Source organism: Bombus fervidus, chromosome 16, assembly GCF_041682495.2.
Source record: "Bombus fervidus isolate BK054 chromosome 16, iyBomFerv1, whole genome shotgun sequence".
Classification (NCBI taxonomy): Eukaryota; Metazoa; Arthropoda; class Insecta; order Hymenoptera; family Apidae; genus Bombus; species Bombus fervidus.
The window spans coordinates 5,659,219-5,681,554 of NC_091532.1; the positions used below are offsets into that span (position 1 = coordinate 5,659,219).

Here is a 22,336-nt window from a genome sequence, read left to right on the forward strand (position 1 = left end):
CGCTTTACATATTATATACATAAACTTTTTAAGCAATTTGAAAATGCATATAGAAATTACATTCATGAGCTATTGTATATCAAGTTCAATATAAAATATTTGTGTATATATACCATCTTGACCAGAATTTAAAAGATGTTCCCCTAAATCACAACCAAATACACGTTCCTTCAGGATTCCTGACTGCTTTAATCGTCTCCTAGACGGTCTATTCAATATGAACGATCTGAAAAAGGCGATTAGCTTTCCGTGCTTTCTAAGCACCGGTTTCACGGGTAACTTTGATCTAACTGTCGTTGACACGGTCAGATGCCGTGGTACTTTATCCCCGATCACAGCCACACATTCGGCTGGGAAAAAACCGACTGCAAATCCGTGCTTCCCACGCCACCAAGTACTTTCCCCTGGAGGAGGCATATCTATTACAGAAATCATGTCTCCAACCTGAAAATCATCGATATTTTTACATTAAATTTATCAACTTGTTATATAATTTTCTTTTTCTTTTTACTATTCAAACTCGTACTATTAGATCTTCAATATTTATGCAATTTAATATTACACTCTGTCACGATCACCTTTCATTTCTAAATCAGATGCTAACCAGTGATTTATCAAATTTCTTAAATATTACAACAGCCACTCTATTCTGGATATTTTATATATTTTTGCCTATTATGAACGTTCTGTGCATTTTTATACTTAACAGTTTCTCACAAATGAATAACGATCCGCGGTCTATTTACTAGTATATATTGGAATTTTTGTATCAAGTTGAAATAATACCTGAAAGGAGATTTCATCCGGTGCCTGAGCCACGTAAGGTCTAACTGCATAAGCCGCGGCTACTGCGGGAGTATTAATGGGACATGAATCTGACTCTGGCACGAGGATTCTTCTTCCTCTATTATCTAGCTGCAACCAATTTAACACAGGACCGCAATTTAGGCCTTCGTGATTTAACTGCGAGAACCTATTCAAATAGTCCCTCAGTATATCACAGGTGTTCTTTGGCCGTGTATCTGGAAGCTTTGTTAAGGAAGAGAACTTCCTGTCAAATATGCAGCGATGCAATTGCTTGTCAAACATAACAAAATTATCATAAGATCGTTGCAGCGTCCAGCATGCGTCCCCAGATGTTACTCTGACCGCGTAGCTGTCGGAATCATTGGTACCTTCGCTAAGCGAAACCTGCAAAACCAACGTATAACTTTTTAGTCTTATTTAAACGACGGATCTGAAAAACACGCGTGTCGTGTCTTTTGAATCCGCCGTTTCTTCCTTTTCTTTCTTTCTTTCTTTTTTATTTCTTTCTTTTTTGACCCTTCATCGATACCGGACGAATATCATTATCTCTTTTGTAGAACGTATAACTGATTATAATAATTGGGGACATTTAATATTCAACAAATAACGATACATTGAATATTTTATAGAATAAGCATAGTTAATCGAACGTGAAGAAGAAAAAATGGGATCTTTAAAATATTGAAAGAAAGTTGACTAAACGTAAGGATTGATAAACAAAAAACTTGGATATTTTAATGTACTCATTGCGCAAGAATTATTCAAAATATAAATGTATATATTGATAAATAAATATATATTTATATTTATATCTTGAATAATTCTTATGGAATGAGTACGTTAAAACTGTCTATAATATACGTAATAATTAACAGTTCTAGTTAGAAGTACAGGTAAGGAGATAATATTTTTAAATGAAAATTTGACCAAGATTGGAGGATGGAATTGAATAGCTTAAAGTTAATTCGAATGTAACTGACCTCCAAGGAACTGAGTTCAACATGTTCGTAATGAAAGTGGGCACACTCGTCCAACTTTGGAAACCGTGCTATACTGCTCATGTTGCTGCCAGAACTGACTGGTGTACTGAAATCGTCCGTTCGATTACATCCTAATCCCTGCGTTCAATAAAAATTTTTACGATTTTCTATCGATTCTCGCAATCATACTGTGTCTTTTAACGCACTGAAGGTCAACATTTAATTAACATGAAACATCATAATAATCAAGCAGAATTTGTGAAACAAACGTTTTCTAGGTTTCTTTGAAACTTCGCCAAGATCTCGAAGAAGGAAATTTCTACAAAAATTCTGCAAAATCCTACGTCTCAATGCGTTAACGTATATTATACTTAACGTTTGTACAGCGATCCATGAAAATGTACGAGCAACTAGCGTAAACATTTTTTTATATATAATACATCACGAGAGTTATATGAAACTACGCACGTGATGTATTCAAAAAATGTTTCTACAAATTTTCAGATATTTTCATCGACCACTGTACGTGCATAAAAAGTAGTTTAAAATAAAGTGTTATTGAAATTCATTTCACAAAATATACGTATTATTTACTGACAAATCACTACGCTGCACGACGTAAATAACTCTATTATATATTTAACCTAATTTATATTACGAAAGAAAAAGAGGGAGAGAAAGAGAGAGAGAGAGAGACAGACAGAGAGAGAGAAAATTTTCTAAAATTACACAAAGGCAAGATTTGTGCCAAAGCAACGGCGGCAAAATATTTTCTTAGCGCAATGTCAAAAATAATATGCCGTTGCTACTGAGAAATGAGAACCGTGACACCGAGTTATTCGAATAAACTTATTATGTAAGTACGAACGGTTTAAACGAGTTTCGCTGCATTGCGTTCAACGTTAGCAGAATATGGAGGCAGTCTGTGAAGGCAATTGAAGGAAGACGGTTAAAGATGAATCATCGTGTGTCGAGAAGATAACTAACGAGGGGAGAACACGACATCGGTTCACCGATTTGGTTCAAATTTTGTCCCGTGGGTAGGCCAAATTCTTTGGTAAATATCAGGTTTAATAGCTCGGTAATGGTATCGTTTTATTAAATCATCGTTCCGGGTGTGTCCTAAGTAGGTGCCAAATTTTACCATCCCAATCGATAACCCAAACGCGGTACACGGTGCCCTCGTAAATGGAAAACTCACTTATTTACGAGCTAACGAACAAGCTTCCCCCAATATGGTTAGACCGTGTAAATTTTCCATATTACCAGCTACGAGATAAATCGTTAATTTACCAAGTTCCAAGTCTTACGACCGTTTAACTTACGAATTTTCCAATTTATCGATTGAACAAATTTTCGGCTTGCTAGGTCCTTGAATGTTCAAATTTCATGAAAAAAATTCACTTTCAAATATTCAATCTTGAAAAGCTTACACGCGCAATTTTTCGAATCGCTGTTACGCGCAGCTTACGAATATGTAGTTTGATTTACGTGACTCTTTAACAACGCGATTACGGACGTGTTAGTTGCAATTAACGCTTTCAGAATTACATAGAATTTGCCCGGAGAACAGATCAGAAACTTGTCTGATCGCCGGGATGCTTAATTACAGGAAACTTTCAAGCAATTTTAAGATCGAATAAGCAGATACTCCTGCTCTCAAGGAATGTTTCATTTCCATGAAACCACTATCTACTGGCAGTATAATCTAATTACTACATCGAATTACATCTTAAATACTAGAAATTCCAACATTTTTAGAGATATCATATTAAATGAAATAAATGTTAAAATGTTCCGATAAGATCGATGAGATTTAAGAAGGTAGATATTAAGCGCGGCACTTGCTCCAGGTAAATTACGTTATATAAAGCTTTCGAAACGCGAGAAAAAATCGGAAGTCAAGCCAAGACTTTCAACGAAGGGTACAAGGGACTTCCTCTTTAACCGCTGAGAGAAGTGGTAGAGTAGGCTTTCAATTATAAGAGCGCTATCAATTATTTCGTTTGTTCGACGAGTTTACGTCTCGTTGGTCACCAACTAGTTCCGACCTACCAATACCATTCGATAACAAAAACGCTTTTGAAAATTCCTCTGTCAATTTCAAAGTATTTCAGCAACTTTACCTTTGGAATTTCTCATAGAATTATTCAATTGCTAATCGCCAACTGCTTGAGTTGAAATTTTTATACGCTCCATAGATGAGAATATTACGTGTACAGTAGAATTGTGCGTATTAAAATTGTTTCTTTATAATTAAAAACAAGAAGTAGAAACGGTACCTTTATCAGGATGTTCGAACGATCGAAAGAAACAAAGAGAAATAATTAGAAAAAGAAGAATCTCGTACCAACGGAATAATAATTATAATAGAATGTTGAGATGAAAAAAGACATACAGATTTTTGTATGGTGATATTTCGATCTTCTTCTTTTCTCCTCGTCCAATAGAATATACGACTATGAATAACAACAGGAAGAAAAAACAAAAGTAAAAAAATAAAACCAAAAATGAAAAAAAAAGAAACATTTTATATGGAACAAAATGTATGTAGATTTCTTTATGGCAACAGTTTGATCTGCGTTATTTCTTCTTCTTCTTTTTTTTCTCTCTCTCTCTCTTTCGTTTCCTTGAATGGAATAAGTATCTGTGTCGTTTTATGGAGCACGCGGTGGTACGTGCACTTGAACGAAACAGTTTCAGAGAGAAGGAGATCGCAGTGCGGAGAGTATCGACAAACGAGTGCAACTTGTCTTATTTGGGTCATTGTATTTTTTGGCAACGTCGAGGCAAACATCAGAGCTTCTCTATACGTATAAGTCGAGCACTGTTCTCTCCCTGCTGGATCTGGCAATCGCTGGGAAACGATCGTTCCGCGCTGCCTCCTGCTTTACGCTTCTTTAAACCTGATTTTGTTGCCAATCCGACTCACAATTCCTCTCTAATTCTTTGTAATTGCAACTATTATCTATATAGAATACTCCTGATCGGGCATAATCCATCGATATCAATTTCATCATTTTCTCTTCGGTTTTATAATCTGCTCGTTTAACGAATCATTTAATACGCTACATCACAAGCAAACATTTTACTTGCAATTTTCTCTGCTCAATCGAGTATCACTCGTGGTTCACCAAGGCGGAAAATTCTAACATTTAAGGTGAGCATTGTTTGTAAACGAAGGCAACAGGAGAGACGCATACGATAAGCAACTTTTTACAATCCTCGGGTAAACTCGGTGATTTATGCGTAAAAGTGTGAAATGTTTATCAACGCCATCGGTAGGTTACGCGAATTCTCGTTCGCTGAAATTTCTCGAATCCCTTTCAACGCTTCCAAAGAGACAAAAATCCCATCGCGAGAATCTTCGTTCGGTCAGGCTTAAACAATCTTTTTCTATAGAAAGGAAATTTCCATTGAAATTTTCAAGGACGAAGATAGAAGAAACTCCTGTTTCATTCAAAAAGAAATCCTTTCTCCGCCGGGGAAAGGAAAAAAAAAGAAAAGGACAGGAAAATACGATTTCTATAACGACGACGAAGTGAAATTTTCGCAAGATTTCTATACTCGTAATTGAACGCGACACGAGAGATGGGTCTCTGGGGCTCGTTATTCGATTCATAATTTCCTACACGTTCGAGATACGTTGATAGATGCAGAGGGATCTGGAATATAATGAAATTGGAAAATTGCGTTCTACGAAGGAGAGAAAAAGCGCTGGAAGCGGCATTAGCGCGCGTTTTGCGATCGATAAACATCAAGGAATTTATAACGCGAAACATCCAAGCAGCTGCAGTTCCTCTCCTCCCTGTTAGTAGGTCAACGAACTTTTTGGCAACATTAAGCAAACATTACGAATTCAACGTACTGCGTCTACTCTACTTCCATCGTGCAATGCACGATATTCTTCGATAAATCGTGAAAGAAACTATCCAACGTACAATTCGAAACTAAAAATTCCTTACCGCCCTTCCTATTATTATATTGCTGTTCCTCTTGTCCGGATCTCTTTTTATAAATAGCTACAAATGTATATTCGTCGATTGTCTGACACACTTTTTCAATTAGCTGGGAAATTATTGAAAATGCATAGATATATTTTCATCTCTTCTCTTACTTTCTTCCCTTTTTTCTTACACAAGTAAACAGCGTGAGATCGCGTTTATACGCTTATCTGCTGAGATATTTATAAGCGATATGCCCTAAACGATTATTTGTATTTCGTTCTGCATAAATAAATGAAATGGATGATATATTTGTGCTCGATAGCGCGAGATAATCGCAGTCGCCTGGGATAACGGCAAATGATATTTAAATTTCTTTAACGATAACCATATAACAAAAAGAACACGTCAGCTATGATACTTGTAGCTTGCTCGTTCTTCTTTTATAATTCTACTATTCTGTTGTGTTAGTTACAAATACATTATTATTACAAATGGCTTGCAATGGAATTACTATTGGTATCTTATCGAATTCTGCTAACGATTAGTAAAATTCTCTAATTCTTATTGAATTTAACTTGAATTTAATGAACTAGAGTTTCATTTAATAAATTTAATACTACAATTTCGATCTTGTAGTTTTATTTTCTTTAACCCACGTTCTTTTGTCTTTATTCGAATTTTACATCCTACGGTATATTTGTATTTGTAAAAAAAAAAAGGACAAAAAGAGGATCGAAGAAAATATCCAACGTCTAATAAACATTAGTCCTAAGAAGGATCAATGCAGGAAGCTGTTAACGATTATTATATTATCTTCGCCGACCAGAAAAGAAGACATCGACGGAGGAATTTTAAGAAACTGAAATGCGGAATTTGAAAATAGTTTGGCAAAAGGAGGGACGACTGGTTAGGGTAGGGATGAGATCGATGCGCGGTTAAATCGTACGAGGTCACCAATTTCTCTGGAGCGCAGGATCGCGGGAAAATTTATTTGGAAACGTCCATGGAAACAATCGCTAGAAGCCATGCGAACCGAAGCATAAATCTTATCTGTTAGAGATCTCTATACACGGTAAAAAAATCTATATGTTTTAAAGAATGGCAGAATTGGAAGGCAACGAAATTCAGATAAATCGATCGGATAGATTACACGTACAAATAATCATTATTTAAAACTAAAGATACGATATCTGATATGAAAAATCTACTTTCGTATCGCGTAACAAAGCGTTCGATTAATAAGATTCGCAGCAAGCTGGAACTGAAAGTAGAGAAGGTCTTTGATCAGTCGCAATGTCGATCAGATCGGATTATTCAAAATTATTATCTAAATCCAAGATGACACGTTGTCGGATACGTAATCTACTTTCTTAAGTGAAAAAATCAAAGTGTCGGATCGATAACGTCATCGACAGGCTAAAAAAAGAAAACGTATATCTAAAGGGGAAAATATATTCTTCGATCAAAAAAAAAAAATCTGATCGAAGATGGATCAAATTGTTCGATACGAGATTGCTAATTAAAATCAAAATTCTGGATTAACAATGATTAGAAGAATCAACAGAGTAGAAACAAAAGTGGAATATGGAAAAAATTGGTCGAATAGATAGAAGGTTGATTAGAGAGCAGATTATGTAAAGCTGAATTATTATTTAAAATCAAAGGTACGTTATTAGATGCAGAGTCTATTTTATACATACTATTGAACCATGTAATAAAGTCTTGAATGAACAACATTCTCAACAGGCTGGAAGCAAAAGATGAAAGATGAACAAGTTGTCCGATGAAATTCAAGGTTGATTAGTGGCTATAAAAACGAGAAGGCAAGGCCGTTTGACGTTCTTCGAGGGAAACGCTATCAGAGAAATTATTAGGCCATGCGGGGAACGGGTAAAGAAAGTTAGAGCAGAGAGCGTCGTGATTCGATTATCTATGAATCAGGACAACCTAAATGGGGCAGAAACGTAACAAGGACAGCCGCACAGGACGAGTCCATTAAACGTGCCTGTACAAAAGCAATCTTTTATTATATACAAAATAATCATATACTTCAATCGTTATCGTAATAACGATAATAATCGCAGATCGAAAAATCAATTATTACAAGATAAACTCGTTCTGGAATGATGAAATCGAACAGAAAAATGGATCTTTAAAAAAGGAAAAAAGCAACCAAACAAACAAACTCATCCTTGAAAACCGCAGGATCTTGGGTAATATTGACACGAGCAAGCAAATTAATTCGAGTCGTTACAAGGACAAACAACGAGCCAAACCAAATGGAAAGATCGATTATTGGAACGTAAATTCGTTGTTGAACGATAAAACCAAGCGAAAAGATCGGTTAATCAAAATGTTAGATAAACTTCATGATGGAAATCACAGGATAATATTCTCGGGTGTATCGTGCGGTGGAAAGGTTTACATACTTCGTCGATATACAAGATACAGAGAATCTCAACCATGATATAACAAAGGAAACAAAGAAATACGAACTAAAAAAAGCGATATAAGAAACCATGGAAAATTAGAGACACTACCTGAACGCTGCCCAAGAAAATTTCGATAAACCGATACGAGATCCTCAAACACATCGGAAATCTTGTCGACCATCTATCGGTCTGCTATCCATGGAATTAATCGGCACAGTGTTGCTTATATTTCACGCTCCTTCATCTCGTGAAAAATTCAGCACGTGTTTTAAACAACCTCCATAGAAAATCCTCTTTGTGTCAATAAACTGTCCTCGAAAACAGATAACCTTTGTTTGCAATAGGAAACCGTCTTCGGAATAGATAACTTTAGAATGGATAACCGTCTCGATCGCCTGTCGAGAGGCCGACGAGAGAGAGAGGTCGGTGGACGTGGAACGAGAGACGATTTGGTCGACGAGACGGAAAAACTACCTCGAGACGGCTGGAACAGCTGGCACAGCTGGCGAGGAAGACGCGACGCATAGCGTCGCGAGCCAGCACGAACGTGAACGTTCGACGAGACGTCGGGACGAGGCCTGTCGGACGGCACAGCGGCGTCTCTCTCGTTGTGTGTTCGTCGAACAGAGCGGCGAGTCGACGCGGAGGTGGGAACGATTGGCGGCTCGGCTGGTGGCGGCGGTGGCACGGCCGAAGGACGACGCGATCGTCGACGATGACGTCGTGGCAAGCGGTCGAACGCGACCGCGGAGGAACGCGACGAGGGTTTTAGCCACCGCGACTCCAGCTGCCTCGATTCCATGCTCGCGTACGAATCCCAAGTGCTTGGTCGACGTCGAGGGGACGGGGGAAACTGGGTCACGGAGTCACCAGCCAGCCTCCGCATCGCACACAGGGACACCAAGGATCCCGAGGAGCCGTGCGCGACCCTGCGATCGCGCAACTCTCCTCTCTCGTCTTCTCTCATGCCCCTTCTTCGCGCGAGACGACGTAGTTGCCGCCGCGCATGATTTACGATTCCGAATGGAGATACGTACGGAGGTTTATTGGTGTTCCTGGGCAAACTAGTGTACGGTGATGGAATAGGGAATTGGGCATTTTCGAACAATTACTGTAGTGTATTTAGCGAGGGAAAGACGGTTGAGTCGGGCTACGCTGGTGCGATAGTGCGGATTCGTTAAGCGTACACGTTGCAGTAACTCGATATTGGAATACTCGTAGAGATCATTTACGAACATCTTATGCGCGCTGTACGAAAGATTTTGGAAGCTGCTACATAGAAGCAACGAGATATTTAGCGTGGCGAGTATTCTCGTTGCGAGAAGCGCAAGATTAATATCCAATGAAATGTAGAGAGTTAATTGATTATAAATTACGCATCGTATAATCTCCTTTTTCACAATTTTACTAAATCGTAGGCCAAATAGGACGTTCGGTCAATCGGTTGACTCGTATAGTTTATAAAATGTACATGTTCGTCTGTTTCGTTAGGAAACTTTTTATCGTTACAATTGCCACTCGATACTAGAAAGAAGCAACGAAATTGACGATTGCGTCGAATTTGACGGAGCAAAAATTAAGGGAATAACTCTATCAGACAGGTGATAACTTTCTGATATCGTAATAAAGTGGTTTTCAAATAGCGTAATATGTTTCTTGAAACGCATCCTCCAGGGGAACTTTCTATTTTCTTCACGCAACGTTAGGCGACTGGAATAGCCGATTACTTTCATCACGTGATCATTCGCGCGTTACCATCGGTATTCATTTGCCACGAAAAACACCGGTAGTTTGTGCGAACGACGTTATCTTTCTTCCCTGTAGCTACGTACGTGCTACGACTCTATCCGAAAGCAGCTTGATCAAGCATAAATCGGCGTACATCTTACCTAGTTTGCGACCATCGTACTCGTCCCAGTAATTCAAGCTTAATGGAACTCAATTATTCATCGGAACCGAAGAAAGTACGCTTCCTCCTTCATACCTCATTCGCTGCTCTAATTTTTATCGATATTTCATATTTAATGGAATTTCCTTCGGTACTTTAACGATCGATCTAATTTCCAGCGTAACTCTTGCGTAACATAATTTTTGTTATATTTATAATTTGAAAATAGATATAACATATACATACACGTGATAGATATATCCGTATCTATACACAAGCACAAAATGCGCAAGTGACCGATTCACTCATCAACGCCCAGCCCAAACCGCTGTATCTGGAAACGTGAAATTTGGACGGTACACTGCTTTTATGACACAGACACGGTGTAAGAAAGAATTTTGGGAGAGACGAACCCTAAAGGGGTAAAAACGGGGTAGCATTTAATTTTCAAGAATATCCATAAGTCAGGAGTTGCTGAAATTGGACGCGTGAAATTCGGCGTATGAATTGCTGTTGAAAATTAAGAAACATGTCTCTTTGCCTTTTTCGAAATTCAACCCTTACGAAGATGAAGAAGATGTACGTTTTCTTCTCAAAGGATAACCGTATTCCTATATCCACTAAAGTTGGAGACGTGAAATTCGGCATACGAACTGCTCGTTAAATATAAATAAACACGCGTTTCTGCGTTTTCCAATATTCAACCCCTAAATAGCGTTTGAACAGAGTGAAGGTTTGAGTGAAATTCGAATATTTAGAAAGTGAAAAGCAAAACGGAGCGATAAGTAATTAAAGAAATAAATAAATATGTATATTACACGCTAGCGGTTAACATGCATGGCGTCAGTGTCGGGCCATAGTATCAATGTCAAAAGATCATCAGAACTGAATATTAATCGTATACTTACGTGATAAAATTAAGAAATTAACGAAGAATAAAGTTGATCGGTCTGGGCGTCAGAAAATCAATCATATCCTCGTATCATTGAGACGTCAGTGGAATCGACTGCGAAAGAACTTCCTGAAGCGAAAAAGGAAGGACGATCTATACGTCGTATATCGTTAATGCTAAAAGGCAACCGCCTTCGGCTTTTTTGATACGTTCGTACAATAAAGCCCAATGGAAATAATAGTTTTGAGGAAAAAGTGGGTCGTTCGAAGTAACACATCCGATCGAGCAATAATAATGACAACCTTGAGGATGAAACTAGGGCGAAGCCAACGGGGATTCGGGATAGGAAAATTGCAACTTCGATACGATATCTGCCTAAAGAGGAGAAACGACCGGAGAGGATCGAACCGAATTCTTTTTCCCATTCTACTGCCCTTTTTACATATCTTTACGCTTCGTTATCCTCTTCACCTACGCTCAACGGTGAGCATAATAAAAAAGAAAATAAAAGGTAAGTATAATAAATGTACCGATCGACAGTTCTAATGTCAATTCCTTACAGTAAACAACGGAGAAAAAAGAACGAGGTGTTCGATATTCGATGTGGAGGAAAAAAAGTCGAACGTTTCCTCTTACGACGATGCAACGAATAATTTAGCCGCAGCGAAGATATAAAGACAGCTAAGGACAGTATATAAAGAATCGTCCGGGTCACTGAATCGTTTTAACCTACCAATCCCCGCTACGTCTAATCTCATTGCGTGTAGCGAAGCTCTTCTATTATTTATAAGGAAATCGGCGCACAGTTTGGACTTTCGTCTCTAATACAATACTGTAAAATCGAAAACGTTTTATCGTCGATCGTACAATTTGACCCAAAGCGTCGTTTAAATTATTTCAACTATTTAATTAACTTAAATTATTTGATTAGACCGTTCCCTTAATCTTTCTTCGTGGTATGATAAATGGGATAAATAAGTTACTCCTTCATCATAGATAGATTTTATGCGAAAGAAGTTACTATATCTTCTTTTTTTTCTTTAACATCTGCTTATGCGCAATCTACTAATCGATGATAATGAGCATTGATTACGACAATTTAAGTTGGCCTGAATGTGAAATACACCCACAACGTTTACCACGATGGCATTGACTCGCATACTTAAATGGTGTTGAATTATTAACACTTAAATTGTGAATTTTTTTCTCTCTTTTTCTTTTTTTATTTTTATTATTCGAATAATCTATGGAACACAATAATCTCGGATCACAATAACGAAAAGATATACCGTAGGAGAAACGAAAATACGGAGAGAAGAGCGGCACGTGTAATTTCGTCGCGACAGCAGGGTGGTGTTCCGGAATTCCGCAAGAAACCCTATCCAAGCAGGCCGTAGAATGAGTCAGAGCCTAAGTGCTGGGATTCAATCTGCGAAAGCTGCGTAGAAACGCGGCTCGAACCGCGCCCATCTTCGTTAGAACGACGTCTCGGAAAAACTATATGACGATGCTTCTCGCTTTCCCCTCCTTCATTTTTCCCCCTTTTTCTTCGTCGCCAGCATACTTTCGAATCAATAATCGCGACCAAGGAATAGCCTTTCTTTGACTGTAGGAACTCAAAGGCCATCCCTATTGTCTGCATTCCGACTCCGGTAAAGAGAGTCGCGCAACGTCTTTCAACCTCTTCCGTTTTATAGCGCGTTAAGCGATCCCTGCGAATAAATGCATAAGGAAATACGTAACATTTACATCCGAGTACAAATGGCTTTTGTAACGAGAGCTACGTTTACGATCGGCTTATAGAATCGAGTAAACGTGTCGCTATTTTTATACGAGACGTTTTAATATTACGAGCAGATACGATAGGTTCACTGATGCGTATCTGAACGCTCCTAAATATATGACACGAAAATATATGATACGAATTTGCAAATTTATATTTTTACAAACAACCTAAGAAACTGAAGCAGACATCTGTTTCATCCTCATACCGCGTAATATAAAAGAGTACTCTGCTTTGAATATCTTATATACTTTTTGCGTGTTACGCGTGTTTATCGTTGTATCTTACAATTTTTTTAACGGATGCGTAAAAATCTGTAGTTTAACGGGGTCACGTTGTTGGAGCTTCGAACGTACATAAAAATTGCAAGATATCTGGTTGCGAGTAAGTAGGCCTATCTCGGGCTAAACTAATCAACTCCGCTATTTATTAGTTTCTTAATCTCGTTACATAAATGCACGTACGATCGATAGCGATACGCGTTATCCACGTTCTACGGACGCAACGATCAAGAATCCCATAGAAGCGATGCAAGTTTCCGCTCATCCAACAAACTAGCCAGAGCTTTATTAGCCTTTGCGCGAAGTTTCTGTTTGCCTGTACCGAATACCCCTCGCTCTTGGCAATCTTCGTCTCGCTTCAGCTCAGTTTCCATGGAACCTTGAAGTTTTTTCCGGTTTTAATCTCGATGGGAAGGGAATCTTGATTTATGCTTCATGATCTACAAAAATCTAAGAATATGCACGTATATACACGGGCTGGCGAAAGTATTTCAACACTCGTAAGTAGTCGAAAACATGTTATCTGTGTCACAGGTATTTAACATTTTTCTCTCCGACGTTGTACACAGTCTTGAAATTTCGCCGTGAGATTTTTAATCGAACGTTACTTCTCGTAAACTGACTTTTTTTGTTGATTTATCAAAAAGACTCGAAATTCTTTGGATCATACGTTACGTACTCATCCTATTTTTATATTTGTCGTAATACAAAATGAGCCAATAAAACCAAGCGTTTGAATATCGCCATTGTTTTCGGAGATACGAAGAAGATTTGTTAACGAAAATTGTTTAGTACAGAGGAGGCTACAATATGGCAGAAATAATTTTTTCTAATAATTTTGCGTCGTATATTTGCATTATATTTGTATATATTTTATGCGTTGGTCGATGCTTGACATTCTCTATGAAATATCGAGTATCAGTCTATGTATCTCGAGAAACCATTAATTTAGGAGATATTTTAACTTTCCACATACGCGAGTTAATATTTTTTTTACAGGGAGAAGGTCCAACGTGCGTCAACTAATGCACAAAAAATATATACAATCCCGTTTAAAAAAAAAAAAAGTGGAGATAACCTTGGAACGTTGAAAATTCCTCCAGCTGCAAAAATATTATCACTGCCTGCTGTTACGATCTTTCTTGTGCCGAACAACTTTAGTTGATAAAACTTTCTCGTATCTCCAAGAACAACGGAGATATTCAATTGCTAATTTTCATTTTTTTTAATGCAATATTTATCGGACCACGTGTAATATACGTGAAAACGTGAATCCACGTTACGAGTAAACGTGTTTTAAAATTACGAATACATGCGACGGTATAGCAAAGATTCTTCGAACGGTCGAGAAAAGAAAGAGATTTTTCAAAGTAAAATCAATTATATTTGGGATATGACGAATAAAATGATATTCCCAATGACTCGATCTTTTCCTCATCGAGGAATATTCTTTTCTCGGCGTATCGAGACACGTTCCTGTTGGCCGGATCCGTCTGGTGTTGGCAAGAAACGTTCTATTTCTGGTGCGAACGTAAAATTTCGCACACCATTATTTACGTCTACTGCTCTCTTCCGATCACTGCGGCGGATGATTGGAATACCCTGTCAAGCGTGAAAACCCATGCCGCCAATATTTTACTCGCCGATACTAACAACTAACAAGCAACAGAATAAACGCGCACCTACCTATGTACATACACGTGCCACTCTAACAATAGCGGTATTCCCCTGTAAAATCCTATTGCCATGGATCCGTTTCGATGAAAAGGATCGTCAGTCGTTCCATTAATCAATCCAGCTACTACCGGATTAGTTCGAGAAATAGTCGATTCTTGTTGCTCTTCGTCCTCTTAAATTAACGCTCTTAATGATCTCGCTCTATTCAGACGATAACAGACTAAGAGAGTTTATAGTAAAATTTACTACCAATGTAGCTGCTCGGAATTTTAATCGATCTAACGATTTCTCAAACGAGGTTTCGGTTAAAAGATCGCGTAATTTAACACTCTGGGGACCATATGCTCTGACAAGCATATAGCCCGACTTCACGCGTGTTTTTCCAGTGATTGAAAAACGGTCGCTCGGAAAGTTCGTTCTGATTTACATTTCGAACCGATATATCTTTATCGAATTATATAGATACGATATTTTTTGGCGAAAAACTGTTCGATATTATTTTCTATGTCGACCGAAGAGTTAAAAATCGGAACGAACTTTCCGAGCAGCACTTAACAAGCGTAATATTTGACTAGAAATCAACGATGATATTTGAAAATACTTCTAGTAACGGTTCTTAGCACGATGCGCTTGAAAACAATTTCCTCGATGGAGAGATACTAAGCAAAATTGATTATTTTACCAAATTCTTTAAAAATCGGAACGAACCTTCCGAGCAGCATTTAACAAGCGTAATATTTGATTAAAAATCAACGATGATATTTTAAGTTACTTCTAATTACGTTTACTGGCGTGATACACTTGAAAACAATTTCCCCGATGGAGAGATACTAAGCAAAATTGATTATTTTACCAAATTCTTTAAAAATCGGAACGAACCTTCCGAGCAGCATTTAACAAGCGTAATATTTGACTAGAAATCAACGATGATATTTTAAGTTACTTCTAATTACATTTTCTGGTGTGATACGCTTGAAAACAATTTCCCCGATGGAGAGATACTAAGCAAAATCGATTATTTTACTAAATTCTTTAAAAATCGGTACGAACCTTCCGAGCAGCATTTAACAAGCGTAATATTTGATTAAAAATCGATGATGATATTTTAAGTTACTTCTAATTACGTTTTCTGGTGTGATACACTTGAAAACAATTTCCCCGATGGAGAGGCACTAAGCAAAATTGATTATTTTGTTAAATTCCTTGGAAATTGGAACGAACCTTCCGAGCAAACAGTATTATGTCTACATACATTGATAACGGTTTCGTATTGTTCGAGCATGTAATGTAAAAATGCTTTCATAACATCTCGTTTATAGCATCCATTGCTTGCCTTTTTATCGTTTTATTTAACAGTGGTTAAAATTTTTATACGACATCGCATACGTATAACCGGCGTAATAAACCGATCTAACCAAAAACCACGTAATAAAATTGAATACATCTCAGAAGTTATTCGTTCGTTGTTTACCTCTAGCTGTGGCAAATAAAATTCACGAATATTTCCTACTTATTCGAAATCGCGATCTCGCACAAATACGCGTAAATCCGATACATCGATCGTCCCTCCAATAGTCTCGATCAATTACAGCATTTCGTATGAGATCAGCGGATATCGTAATACTTTTGCGACATACACGAAATTGCGAGCGGTAAAAGACCAAAATATCCGTACGCAGTATGCCTGAGAACGTAATATGCGAGATCCCTATCTTGACTCGTTATCGACGTACGTAGTAGGATCGTACGATATTTAAAAAAATGTATTTGCCGACTAAATTCTAGTATTTCAGTTTCCTTCGTCCCGTTTTCTTCGTATTGTCTCGAAAAGAAAGAGAAAACGATGACAGACAGGCGAAGGAAAAGGAAATATTACAGAGAACTTTATCCTCCGTATGGCGTGCACGAAGAAACGTAACACGATTTACTGAAACGAGAAACTAGTTCAGCGAAATACCGTATTCCTTATTCGACGACGTCCACGCAACGAGCGGTACGCGGCTATTCCTTGTTGAATATCTCGCGGAGCAATGCGTGCGTCGATCGACACGCATAATAATGGACTGGGAGTTAATTAATACAAGCTGGCACTTTCGATGCGAACACGCGTGAACTCAACTTCGTTAAAACGAAGTCACGGCCTGTGCCACCCGTTGAAATAACAAGTATGCAGAGAAGCTCGCATTGGAGCCAGCAAGAAACCGGCCGACATACGCATTCGCCGGGCGTAGAGAACCGCTCGCTCGTTGACGAAGGAAAAAAGAGCATCTGCGAAAGAAAACAGTGAGTGTACTGAGCAGATGAACGCGTTCCATCGCTTAGTCACGGGAACGTGGTAACTTGCTGCTAAATTAATTATTCGTTTGCGCCATAGAAAATATGCTGTACAATATGATGCATATGTGCATGCTTTCTCATCTATTATAAATAATCTATTAGTAATTGCTTAAATTTCTGTACGAGTTACCTTAGTAACCTTAGTTACCTTAGGATTAGTTGTTACATTGTAATAATCATAATAGAATTTTTGTTTTAAGGTATACAGCAGGGTGTGGCCTGTTAACGGTTTCTTCTTATCAAAAAATTGCGAAAAGTTGCAAAAGTTGCGCCGCATATATGGTGATTTTAGATGGTACAAATAATTCTTTGTATGTTTATTAGCAGAAAAGATATCGAGATTAATTTAATTTTTTTTAATGGAACTCTGTCTTTTTTTTTTTAGGTACGCGTTTGTTGAGACGAGTACAACTCGCCGCGTGATACGGTTCCACGTAGTAAAATCCGATAAATCAGATGGGAAAATTCAGATCAACGCAAATCGATAGCCGAACCCTACGCGACTGCAACGTCTAACGCCACTGAATGTCGTTACGATATGTTATCGTACAAAGGTATCGCGACGTTACGTTTGCAGGGGCACAAAATCACATTATACGCGCAATACATAAAATTTGCGTTATCGCGTATATAAATAATATACGGAATCGGAATAAATTAGCAAGTAGACTCGTGACAAAAACGATCTTTGCCTACGTTTGTCTTTCTCCGGAAAAGCAAAAGAATATTCCAACATCTTTAATTTCTACTCAATTTCTTTCCTTTCTTTCCTTCAAAATAATTCTCATCGTATTACGTAACTTCTCGCGAGTGTGTTCGTAATTTTATCACAGAAGAATTATATTTAAATCGCGAAGTCGTGGACTCGATGATAGATCTTTTTATAGAACTGAAAGCGGACAAGTATATATTTGTACGTATTCTCATTTCCATCTAATTTCATCCGTTCAATCTAGTTTAGTCTTATTTTGGATTTATTGGTGTATGTATAAATAGTAAATAGTAGCGCTATCAACAAATTTATCAACTGACAGGTCGAACGATACGAGTTAATATACCACGAACGAATTAAATTCAGATTAATTTTTCTACGCCATCGTCGTTTCGTCACGCTTGACAATTTCCCTCGTAAATACACATATAGAAGCGCTTTGATTAATGCCCGATCGCTTTCACCGTGACTCATAATCTTTCTCCGTGATTCGACTTATCTTTCATTCACAACGATTTAATGATGCGTGCACGCGCCTCGAGTGGATCTTCTACACTCTATGGCAGTTAAGAGAACGAACGAGACTTCGATAAATCTAATTACAGAAAATAGATACGACATGACGAATTTAATCGATTTTCAGATCTTCTCGATTTCGCCAACTTTTATTGCTATATCATAAACAAGAGCTTCACGCTATTTAATAATTATTATTTGCAGCTTATTGTACATAATTGTTGCGGAATTTGGCTGTTCTAATCGCCATTAAATATTATTATTGATATATCGTTAAATATTAATTATAGGAAAACGCGACACCTTTAGATTTTTCTTACATTTTTCTAGAAACTTTGCCATCGCTTTAAACATACTTGTCCTATGTAATTAAACTGCGGGCTTTTACAACGCATTTATAGAAAAGATGGATGGCCAGAAAGTGGCAAATTTTGAACGTTTCGACAAAGAAGTTCATTCTGGAAGTGGTAAGGAACGAGTAAAGTACAATCATTCGCGGCAAGCGTAATTACAAAATTATAAACGCGTAGATGAAGTCAGCGATGCTCCCAAATACATTTTCAGAAGTAAATTATAGTGTAATTAAAAACATGATTTATGAAATATTTGCATCGTAATATTATCATTTTAATTTGTCGCAGTTTATTCTTATTAATTAACGATTACAGCAATAAGTTTTTACGCTGCTATATACATATCGACTTGCCCTTACAAACACGCGCATCCATTCCAAAGTTCTAATCCTATGAAATCCAAACGTTCTTCATCTACAGCCATCAACTTCTTCATTTTTTACCATAAATTTACCATAGACGATTTAGCGATACCTCAGCACTCATGAAGATGATTTTAATTAATTTTAGATGGCCGAAGGAGCACACGTTTGACGTCTCTCGACCATCCTGCTTAGAAGCTGCGAAAATTCGTGATACACAAAAATATCTCAAAATATCCAAACTATAGCACTTTACACAATCGTAAGATTTAACAAACGAAACGATCAGCCACATCGATTCGTAGAGATCACCTGTTCGCGTAATTACAGTAATACTATTTGATCTAATTTTACGATCTAACGAGAAAGCCGACACATCAGTTAGAACCTCCAAATTAATTCGAAATTAACCGATGCCGGAAGATAGTCGGGGAATCACGGTGTCTTCGGGTGTAAATAACCGCTGACAAGTCTCCGAAGGGATCTTCCGATAGATTTTCTATCTTTTTTCTTTGCCTCGCGAAGCAGCTTAATTTGCGCCGAGTAGTCGAAGGGTTAACGCTCACGGGCTAGGAAAATAGAAGGCTTCCGTCGAACGAACGGCTGTTCCAGGAGAGGATGTTGTTACGCACTCGCCGGTTACACGTACACGACGGCGAAGCTTATCGATTTGCTCTCACGCTAGCGAGATGGACGAACGAGACCGGAGCGAAATAGAAGCAACTTCCGCATTCTCTTCGCGAACCGACTTTACGAGCCACGAAAAGCGTGCGCGAAGAGCAACAACACCACCTCGTCGACGAAAAGGAAATTCTCGGTAAAGTAACTGCAGCGACGAGAGAAACAAGCAGCCGGAGGAACCTTCGAATCTTTTGTCCCCCGTTGAATAACTACATTTTATTTGCTTCGTTGCTATATTCTTCGGGACCACGAAGCTTTACGAAAAATGGCTTCTGTTTCCTGAATTTCATTGCGTCTATGGAGAAGCACGGCGGCGTTGTGAAGCCGAAAAGGCAAGAGAAGAATGATATCTTATCCTTCTTTGTGAACGGCAAGGATAATATCTTATCTTTTATCGTGCATGAGAAGGATAATATATTATATATCCTTATTATATATCTTAATATATTCTTTATCGTATAATGGACGCGGTCAACGCTGAAATGCTACAGCGAAACGTGGATATAGGAAATCTTTGGAGGAAAGCGAAAGAAAGAAAAACTGTCGCTTTAGCAATTATGTTCTATATGGCGCTATTACAAGAAGAAGAAGAAGAAGAAATTGAAGGTTTGATCGATAGGAGCGAAAGTTTTGTCACTGGCGCGCGTATAAGAACGTTTATTTTCGGTTGTACGCAGGTACTAAACAGGTTGAGGCAGGTAAATAAACAGGTAAATAAAATTAAAAGAAAAATGTTGGGATTTTTCTCTTATTTAAAGGTGACAAGCGTACGATGACAAATACTGTTACAACGTTTATTTCATTCGACGATGATATTGAAGGGAGATTTGCAAGTATATCGTGGCTGGAAGAAATCGTATTCCCCGTAAAAAGAGAAAGTAAACGGTATCGGAGAAAGCTGAATGAAGAAATAATTTAAAGATGGAGAAAAAAAAAGATGGGGGAGGGGGGAAGAAGATTAACGTTAAAGTTGTAGGGGGAAACTGGACGCGACAACGTGTGGTTTCCGACCTATACCAAGCGAGGGCCGCGTGAGTAATTAACAGAAAGCCAGTCTGATATCATCGAGATGTAAAACGAGAATGAAAGGAAGATCAAGGTAAATCAAGGTTGCAACAACGTTGTGACGCGACGAGTGCGAGATGTTCCACGCCTTTTCGCGTGAGCGGTAACATACTTTCTTACGTTCTCGCGTTCGTCCTACGATTTTTTCTTCGTTTCTTTATTTCAATTTCACTTTGAGAATAAATAAGAACGAATGGATATTTTAACGTGACATAGTTTTTATATGTCAGAGGGATAGACCAGACGTTTTGAGAATAGTTTACAGATCGACGAGATTTTGTAAAAAATTAAACGCTAAACGCTAATTTACGAAAAGAAAAACTCTAGTGTCTTGAATGTTTGAATATAAAAAGATGATCGAGAAATGAAAAAAATAGTTAACGAATACTGAGAGATTGATATCGAAATGCGTACGTATTCGAGCGTATTTATACAATCTACTTATTAACTACGTATTTTTCATTTTTACACTGGTTACACCGATTTATCGTGATTCACCGAAACCAAGCAATTATTACCTAAGCCTGACTCAGTCGTCCAGGAAATCATTTCGTTACACCTTTACAAAGTTTCGCTAGCTAGTACGCTCCTATTCTTCCACCTTTACGACGCAATATCCTTTCAGCAAGGAAATTATACGCCGGCCAATTTTCATCCAAGCATGCACACAATTACACAGATCGCTCATTCTGCCTGTAGGGCATTGACCATTGTTTACTAACGTGTCTAAGGTAATATGGATGGCAATATCGAACTGAAAATTGAACAGTCGGAAAGTAATTAACGTTAGATCACAGGTGGGTGTTCTGACGCGTTTTACCAACGTAAAAATGAAATCTTTCATTGCGACAAGATCGAACCAACGAAAAGGATTTCGTTTCAATTTCCCGTTTGGCCGAGCCAACCCGACCAAGCTCTATTTCCAAGGCCACGAGACCGAACAATAAAATACACTAGCAATAAAAATGATAAACTACCTGATACCTCTGTCAGTGTAGAGAAAATGAAAAGAAAAAAAGATTTCATGCATCGTCGATTCGTCTTGCTATCTGTGAACTTTGTCGAACAACCTTTTCTCTCTCGTCTAATGAAATTAATCCGATGAAATCGTAAATAAAATTATCGGAATCAGAGGTGATAGAAATAAACTTTGATATGGCGGTCTACTCACTTTTGCGGTTTGAGGCTCGATATCGGTAAGCCTTTGAGCACGAGGCCTCTCTTGGGCCGGTCCTGGCATCCTTTGCAGCCTCTCCGTGGACGAGGACGAGGAGGATGAGGATCCAGGCCTTTGGCCTGGTTTGCCACGCGCCAGGATGACGGCAGGATTTTACTTTCCTCTCGATTGAACCATTATTCCTCTTTCACGTTCTTCTGCGCAAACAATTTCCACAGTGCTCAGACGTCTTTATAGCTACGCGCTTATTATTACGGACGAAATATTAACTCGCCTATATTATCGCGGTAAACAGCCGCAGATGCACGTAAATTTCACTTGGATCAACCTACAACACCGAGCGCTTCACGCGTCTTCAACCAAATGTTGACGCGCTACACGTTACCATCGATGACTCACGATTCGAGTCAAAGACAAGATTTTTATTTCACGGCGAAGGATAAAAC

The 22,336-nt window shown here is 38.2% G+C and overlaps 1 protein-coding gene across 11 annotated transcripts in view; it reads right to left on the reverse strand.

Moving 5' to 3' along the window:
• Cdgapr (GTPase-activating protein CdGAPr) overlaps positions 1–22,336 on the reverse strand; it is a 43,632-nt gene that overhangs the window by 8,990 nt on the left and 12,306 nt on the right. For 5 of the 11 annotated variants that reach the window (XM_072019570.1, XM_072019576.1, XM_072019569.1 and 2 more), the window contains exons 2-5: positions 21,885–22,087; positions 1,788–1,925; positions 787–1,191; positions 114–444 (exon numbers count right to left, since the gene is read on the reverse strand). In XM_072019570.1, coding sequence (XP_071875671.1) covers positions 114–444; positions 787–1,191; positions 1,788–1,925; positions 21,885–21,953 — 943 coding nt within the window. In that variant the 5' untranslated portion in view covers positions 21,954–22,087. Of the gene's footprint in view, positions 1–113; positions 445–786; positions 1,192–1,787; positions 1,926–8,274; positions 8,612–8,640; positions 9,486–21,884; positions 22,088–22,160; positions 22,180–22,336 lie in introns of those variants that run through there. The other 6 variants (XM_072019573.1, XM_072019577.1, XM_072019575.1 and 3 more) reach the window with 6 other exon arrangements.